At 53.0% G+C, this 9,004-nt stretch overlaps 1 protein-coding gene across 2 annotated transcripts in view; it reads left to right on the forward strand.

Moving 5' to 3' along the window:
- The window catches only part of gpatch2 (G patch domain containing 2), an 11,546-nt gene extending 2,791 nt beyond the window's left edge, over nucleotides 1-8,755 (forward strand). Inside the window, exons 2-10 of one of the 2 annotated variants that reach the window (XM_035529279.1) lie at nucleotides 1-727; nucleotides 891-955; nucleotides 1,085-1,258; nucleotides 1,463-1,509; nucleotides 1,893-1,960; nucleotides 2,155-2,188; nucleotides 2,300-2,364; nucleotides 2,700-2,785; nucleotides 8,520-8,755. The exon at nucleotides 1-727 is cut by the window's left edge and continues 8 nt beyond it. In XM_035529279.1, coding sequence (XP_035385172.1) covers nucleotides 1-727; nucleotides 891-955; nucleotides 1,085-1,258; nucleotides 1,463-1,509; nucleotides 1,893-1,960; nucleotides 2,155-2,188; nucleotides 2,300-2,364; nucleotides 2,700-2,785; nucleotides 8,520-8,689 — 1,436 coding nt within the window. In that variant the 3' untranslated portion in view covers nucleotides 8,690-8,755. The remainder of the gene's footprint in view (nucleotides 728-890; nucleotides 956-1,084; nucleotides 1,259-1,462; nucleotides 1,510-1,892; nucleotides 1,961-2,154; nucleotides 2,189-2,299; nucleotides 2,365-2,699; nucleotides 2,786-8,519) is intronic. The other variant, XM_035529280.1, reaches the window with a different exon arrangement.
- The last annotated feature ends 249 nt before the right edge of the window (nucleotides 8,756-9,004 follow it).

Genomic DNA, 9,004 nt, shown 5'->3' on the forward strand with positions numbered 1-9,004 from the left:
GCCGGACGATGGACGAGCTGGTCCATGACCTGGTGTCCGCGTTGGAGGAAAGCTCAGAGCAGGCTCGCGGTGGGTTTGGCGATGGGGGAGGCGGGGGCGACCACGCCCTGGCCGTGGGCTGCCTCCTGAAGCGCCAGGCGCGCAAACGGCGGGGCAGGAAGCGCCGTTCCGACAATCCCCACCCGCCGTGGGACTCCTGCCACCTGAGCGACGGCTCCGAGTCCAGCCTGGAGGAGCACAAGGACTACCGCTCGTCTGCGGCGGCCGGGGGCGCCCACGCCCGAGACAACAACAACAGCGACTCGGACGAGCAGGTGGGGGCCAAGCGACGCACGCCCCATGCCGGCGAGCCGGGCCGGGGCAAGCGTCCGCTGTGGCCCGAGGACGCGGGCGGCGCCGACGGCCTCGGCACCAGGAGCCTGCGCCGGCGGCGAAAGGTGAAGCGCATGGCCGTGGATCCGCCGCTGGAGGTCGCCGCGATGCAGGCGCCGCCTGTTCCTAAACCGGTGGGAGGGGGGGTCAGGGAGGCGGGGCTTGGGGAGGAAGGGAAAGGAAGTGATGTGTGCAAGGGCAGGGTGAAGAAGAGGAAGCTGGGCGCCCCCCGCCTGGCGCCGGACACCACGGACGAGGGCGTGGTCGTGGAGAGCGAGGAGCCGGCGCCTTCCGGAAAAGACAAAATGGAATTTGAGGAGCACAAGGTGTCCGATGAAGATATGAGTGACAGCTGGTTAGTGTTTGGTCTTTACTGTCTTTAAACCCTCCTGAATCTGAGGTGGCACTCCAGGTACAACGTCTCACTTAAGACGTTCCGAGTTGTTAAAAAAAAACAAACTCTTGACTGCTGTGCTGGGAAAGTAATATGTGTGCAACTTTGTGTGTGTGTGTGGTAGTGAAACTAGCAGTGTGAGCAACAGTAGCGATGGAGGTCTGTACACCAACGACGAAGGCAGACAAGGTACTGGCGTCCTCGCTCTGTCTTTCTGTTTTCCGCTGAACGGTTTAAATGTTTTTTTGGACACTTCCTGTGAAGAGACTTGACATGCATGCTGTGGAAATGTGTCCCGCGCTGCGTGCTGTTTCCAAGGTGACGACGAGCAAAGCGACTGGTTCTACGAGGGGGAACCGGGCGGGGCTTGTGGGATCGCGGGCGTGGTTCCGTGGTGGGAGAGGGAGTCTGCCGAGTTGGACCTTAACGACCCGGTGTTCAACAGCATCCTCACTGGGGCGTTCCCGTTGATGTCCCAGGGAGCACAACGAGGTGGGAACACACACACACACACACACACACACACACACACACACACACACACACACACACACACACACACACACAACTGGTCCACGACATGTTATATTGTCTTTGCTATGCATTCTCAGCCCGTTGAGCGTTTGAAAGGAGCACTGCAGTTCACATGGTTGTCCTCTAGAGAGCAGTCTAAACAAACTGTCTGTTTGTGTTCAGGATTCCAGGCCAGGTTGGCTCGACAGGCTTCTCTGCAGCAGTCCCAGGTGTGGGTGGGTGGGTGGGTGGGTGGTTGGTTGGGGGGGTGGGTGGTTGGTTGGTTGGGTGGTTGGTTGAGTGTGTGGGTGGGTGGGTGGCTGGGTGGTTGGTTGGGTGTGTGGGTGGGTGGGTGGGTGTGTGGGTGGTTGGTTGGGTGTGTGGCTGGGTGGGTGTGTGTGTGTGCGCGTGCGTGCCCTACCCTGAATCCAGCAAATTGCCAAAAAGTTTTACACCTCAGTGTTTACTGTACAACGCTGCACTAAGTGGTTTTTTTTTTTTTTGTTTCTTCCCTGCTTTACTCTCCATTCTTCTGTATTCTCTCTCTCTCTCTCTCTCTCTCTCTCTCTCTCTCTCTCTCTCTCTCTCTCTCTCTATATATATATATATCTAGGGTGCTTCTTCAGTAGGTGGATGTGCGGAGAGACTACCCCGACTGTCTCAAGATCCGCATTCCCATGAGTAAGTAGCATTTTAATTCTCTCTCACACACACACACACACAAACACACACACACACACACACGCACACGCGCGCGCGCGCTACTAAAACATCCATTCTCTGCATTTGCCATGCTCTCTGCTACTGCACCGCGCACTCGTGTGGCCTGTAGATTAGGCTCAGTCTAACCGGGATGTTTATTTTCCACCGTGCAGCCCGTGGTTCGGCCCTGGGTCCAGACATGAGCAGGTGAGCTAGACTACTGTGCCTGGGGGCGTGGACATGTGTGATGGAGAGAGAGAGAGTGTGAAGGCGTCCTATTTTTATTGTGTGTGTGTGTGTGTGTGCGCTTGCATGCAGTGTCACTGGGACTCCAGAGCCGATCGGGGCCACAGGAGAAGCTGCTCTCTAAAGACTGCTAACAGGTAAGTGTGTTGACCCCCGACCCCAAGTACACCTTTGACCTTTCATCTAGTACACATTGTTGCTTTCCTTGTAGTCTGAAAGCATTTGAGGTCACAGTGCATCACGCGTCCCGCCCCCAGGTGTTAAATGCATGTAAGAATGGGGGACATCAATGGCCTGCTCCACCGCACCCCAGGGGTTACCATAGTTACAGCTTTTGTTTTGGGGCCGAACATGAGTGTTTTTATTCTACACGGACGCAGCCTGAAGCGATGTTAATACAGGCCTGTCCGCTTGGGCGTTGAGCCATGAGCTCTTGCTGTGTGTGTGTGCGCGTGTGTGTGTGTGTGAACAGGCAGACGAGTGGTCACCTTGGCTCGTTGTGTACAGGTGATGTCAAGAGAAGGCGTAAGGCTGCACCTATGGGTAATTCTTGCACAGGTAACGCACACACACACACGCACACAAACACACACACACACACACACCCGTAGCTGAGTGTTGATCGCCTGTCGTCACCAGGTCATGATGTTTGCCTGTGCGCTGGAAAAACCCCTGCGTTCCTCCCCCTGCCAGTCAGAGTGCTCCTCTTCACAGCAGCCTATCACAGCGCGCTCTCAGGCTGTTGCTATGACAAAGCACTAATTCCTCTCGGGAGGTCACGTGACTGGCTGGGCAGAGGCCTGGCTGCAGGCACTGACGCTTCGTCGTAATGCATCACTTCCTGCCAGGGTCCGGGGCCAGGGGATGATGCAAAGTGCTTTTCTTTCGTACGGCCCTGACCCCTTCCAGTACCCACGCGTCCACGTGTTACCGGGGGTGGGGGGAGTTGCAGGGGTCAGAGGTCAGCATGTTTATCATCTGTGTTGTCCAAGAAGCACAGTTGAAAGTTTATGAGGTGCCGGGAGAGGAAGTGATGGCTTAATGGGATTAGTACACAAAAAAGAGCGATAAACAAAGACAAAGGAGGGGTGCACGCGCTATCAGAGCAGATCACTGTTTAACACACACACGCACACACGCACGCACACACACGCATACGCATACACACGCATACACACACACACACACACACGCATGCATACACACGCATACACATACACGCGCATACACGCACACACGCGCTTACAAACACACACACGCGCATACATACACATACACACACACGCGCGCATACACACACATACACACGCATACACACACGCGCATACACACGCATACACGCACACGCATACACATACACACATATACACACACTCATACACACACACGTGCGCGCATACACACATATACACATACATACACGCGCGCATACACACACACATGCATACACACACACGCACGCACACGCATAGACACACATACGCACATGCATACACACACGCGCATACACACACGCGCACGCGCATACACATACACACATATACACGCGCGCATACACACACATATACACATACATACACACATATACACATACCTACACGCGCGCATACACACACACATGCATACACACACACGCGCATACACACGCGCATACACATGCAAACGCTCATACACGCATACACACACACACACGCACGCACACACACGCATACGCATACACACGCACACACGCACGCACACACACGCATACGCATACACACGCATACACACACACACACACACACACGCATGCATACACACGCATACACATACACGCGCATACACGCACACACACGCTTACAAACACACACGCGCATACATACACATACACACACACGCGCGCATACACACACACATACACACGCATACACACACGCGCATACACACGCATACACGCACACGCATACACACACACACACGCGCATACACACACACGCATACACATACACACACACGCGCATACACACGCGCGCGCATACACATATACACATACATACACACATATACACATACATACACGCGCGCATACACACACACATGCATACACACACACGCACGCACACGCACATACACGCATAGACACACATACGCACATGCATACACACACGCGCACGCGCATACACATACACACATATACACGCGCGCATACACACATATACACATACATACACACATATACACATACATACACACATACACATACCTACACGCGCGCATACACACACACATGCATACACACACGCGCACACACACGCGCATACACATGCAAACGCTCATACACGCATACACACACACACACTCATACACACACACGCATACACATACACACACACACGCGCATACACACACACGCATACACACGCGCGCGCATACACATACACATACATACACACATATACACATACATACACGCGCGCATACACACACACATGCATACACACACACGCACGCACATACACGCATAGACACACATACGCACATGCATACACACACGCGCATACACACACGCGCACGCGCATACACATACACACATATACACGCGCACATACACACATATACACATACATACACACATATACACATACATACACACATATACACATACCTACACGCGCGCATACACACACACATGCATACACACACACGCGCACACACACGCGCATACACATGCAAACGCTCATACACGCATACACACACACTCATACACACACACGCATACACATACACACACACACATACACATACACACACACACATACACGCGCGCGCATACACACATATACACATACATACACACATACACATACATACACGCGCGCGCATACACACACACATGCATACACACACACGCATGCACACGCGCATACACGCATACACACACGCGCATACACACGCGCGCGCATACACACATATACACATACATACACACACATACACATACATACACGCGCGCATACACACACACATGCATACACACACGCATGCACACGCGCATACACGCATACACACACACATACACACACGCGCATACACACGCGCGCGCATACACACATATACACATACATACACACACATACACATACATACACGCGCGCATACACACACACATGCATACACACACACGCATGCACACGCGCATACACGCATACACACACACACATACACACACACGCGCATACACACATATACACACACATACATACACGCGCGCATACACACACATGCATACACACACACGCATGCACACGCGCATACACGCACACACACACACATACACACGCGCACACGCATACACACACACACACTCATACACACACACGTGCGCGCATACACACATATACACATACCTACACGCGCGCATACACACACACATGCATACACACACACGCGCACACACACGCGCATACACATGCAAACGCTCATACACGCATACACACACACATACACACACACACACACACATACACACACACACACACGCGCATACACAGACACGCATACATACACGCGCATACACACGCATACACACATATACACATACATACACATACATACACGCGCGCATACACACACACATGCATACACACACACGCGCATACACACGCATACACACATACACACGCGCGCATACACATACACACATACATGCGCGCATACGCATACACGCATACACACACACGCATACACACACGTGCACACGCATACACACACGCGCACGCGCATACACATACACACATATACACGCGAGCATACACACATATACACATACATACACACATATACACATACATACACGCGCGCATACACACACACATGCATACACACGCATGCACACGCACATACACGCATAGACACACACGCACATGCATACACACACGCGCATACACACACGCGCACGCGCATACACATACACACATATACACGCGCGCATACACACATATACACATACATACACACATATACACATACATACACATACATACACACATATACACATACATACACACATATACACATACATACACGCGCGCATACACACACATGCATACACGCACACGCACATACACGCATAGACACACACACATACGCACATGCATACACACACGCGCATATGCACGCGCATACACACGCGCACGCGCATACACACACGCGCACGCGCATACACATACACACATACACGCGCGCATACACACATATACACATACATACACACATATACACATACATACACGCGCGCATACACACACACATGCATACACACGCATGCACACGCACATACACGCATAGACACACACGCACATGCATACACACACGCGCATACACACACGCGCACGCGCATACACATACACACATATACACGCGCGCATACACACATATACACATACATACACACATATACACATACATACACATACATACACACATATACACATACATACACACATATACACATACATACACGCGCGCATACACACACATGCATACACACACACGCACATACACGCATAGACACACACACATACGCACATGCATACACACACGCGCATATGCACGCGCATACACACGCGCACGCGCATACACACACGCGCACGCGCATACACATACACACATACACGCGCGCATACACACATATACACATACATACACACATATACACATACATACACGCGCGCATACACACACACATGCATACACACGCATGCACACGCACATACACGCATAGACACACACGCACATGCATACACACACGCGCATACACGCACGCGCATACACATACACACATATACACGCGCGCATACACACATATACACATACATACACACATATACACATACATACACATACATACACACATATACACATACATACACACATATACACATACATACACGCACACATACATGCATACACGCACACGCACACACACGCGCATACGCACACACGCGCGCATACACACACACGCGCGTATACACACCCACACACGCGCATACACACACATACATACGTGCACACACACATACATACGCGCACATACACATACATACGCACACACATACATACGCGCACACATACACACACACGCGCACACACACACGCGCATACACACACACACACACACACATACATACGCGCACACACACATACATACGCGCACACACACATACATACGCATACACACACGCGCATACACACACACACGCGCATACACACACACACGCGCATACACACACACGCGCGCATACACACACACGCGCATACACACACACACACATACACATACATACACGCACACACATACATACGCGCGCACACACACATACATACGCGCACACACACATACATACGCGCGCACACACACATACATACGCGCACACACACATACATACGCGCACACACATACGCGCGCACACACACATACATACGCGCACACACACATACATACGCGCGCACACACACACACACGCATGCACGCACACACACGCATGCACGCACACACACGCACACACGTATACGCACCCACACACACACGCATACGCACCCACACGCACACGCATAAACAAACGCGCATACACAAACACAAACACGCATACACACACTCATACACACACGCACACACACATACGCGATACATCAGAGCCTGTCGTTATCACTATACGATACGTCCACAAGTACCAGGCACGTGACTTCTGTGAACAAGGAGATGCTTGTGAGATTTGTGAGCGCATGATCATTGAAATTTTTGGGGCGGGGGGAAATCCTGAGTGTATCGTGCTTTTCGCACCTGTGCTGAGGGTGTCAGCACAGGTGACACTTATCCCAGATCAGACAAAGCAGGGAGGCACCAGCTCACGATGGGTAAACAGCGCTCGATGCTTCTGCTTCTCTTGATCCTTGAGAAACAGGTGAGCCAATAAACGCCGTTGGTCAGGGAATGGCCGAACGACGCAACCCGGCCGACACGCCCGCCTGCTCTGCTGCGCTGTCCACCCGCTGACCTCGGGTGTCCTTCACCCTGACCTCCGTGGCGAGACCAAGCCAGCGGGGGAGCGTCCTGGCCGGGTTCGACGTAGTCGCTCCTTGCTGCGATCCCACTGTTGTAGGCAGACCAGCTGCTAATCAAATGCGATTTCAAGGCTAAACATGTGAAAAGCAAAGAGTAGCGTGTCAACCCAGCCTGACAGGACTGTACAGGTCAGTAGTTCTCTCTCTCTCTCTCTCTCTCTCTCTCTCTCTCTCTCTCTCTCTCTCTCAGGAGTGGTAGGAGAAGGTGCCCCTCCCATCCCGGAGTCCAACATGGGGAGCCGGATGCTGCAGAACATGGGCTGGTCCCCGGGAATGGGTCTGGGCCCCGAGGGCCGTGGCATCACCGAACCGCTCCGCGCCACCCAGAGGCCCAAGGGTGCGGGCTTGGGCTTTAACTGAGCCCCAGGCTTCAGCCAGAGCTGGACGTCAGCGCAGGCCGCAGGCCCCGCACGAGGGGGAGAGAGAGAGAGGGGGGGGGGGGGGGGAGAGAGAGAGAGACTCGGAGCAGGCTGGCCCCTCTGTTAGAGGCTTGCAGCTGCCAGCCAGCACGGGGCAGCAGAGGGCAACTTGCCACAGGCCTGGAAAGACACACCCATCATGAAGACATGGAGAAGGCGGAGCATGGGGGCGGGGCTCGGCTCTGGGACACGCCCCGAGGAAGCGACATGCCCCGACGAGCGTTTATGCCACAGACAAACCTGGAATATCCCTTTT

Source organism: Electrophorus electricus, chromosome 8 (assembly GCF_013358815.1).
Source record: "Electrophorus electricus isolate fEleEle1 chromosome 8, fEleEle1.pri, whole genome shotgun sequence".
NCBI lineage: Eukaryota > Metazoa > Chordata > Actinopteri > Gymnotiformes > Gymnotidae > Electrophorus > Electrophorus electricus.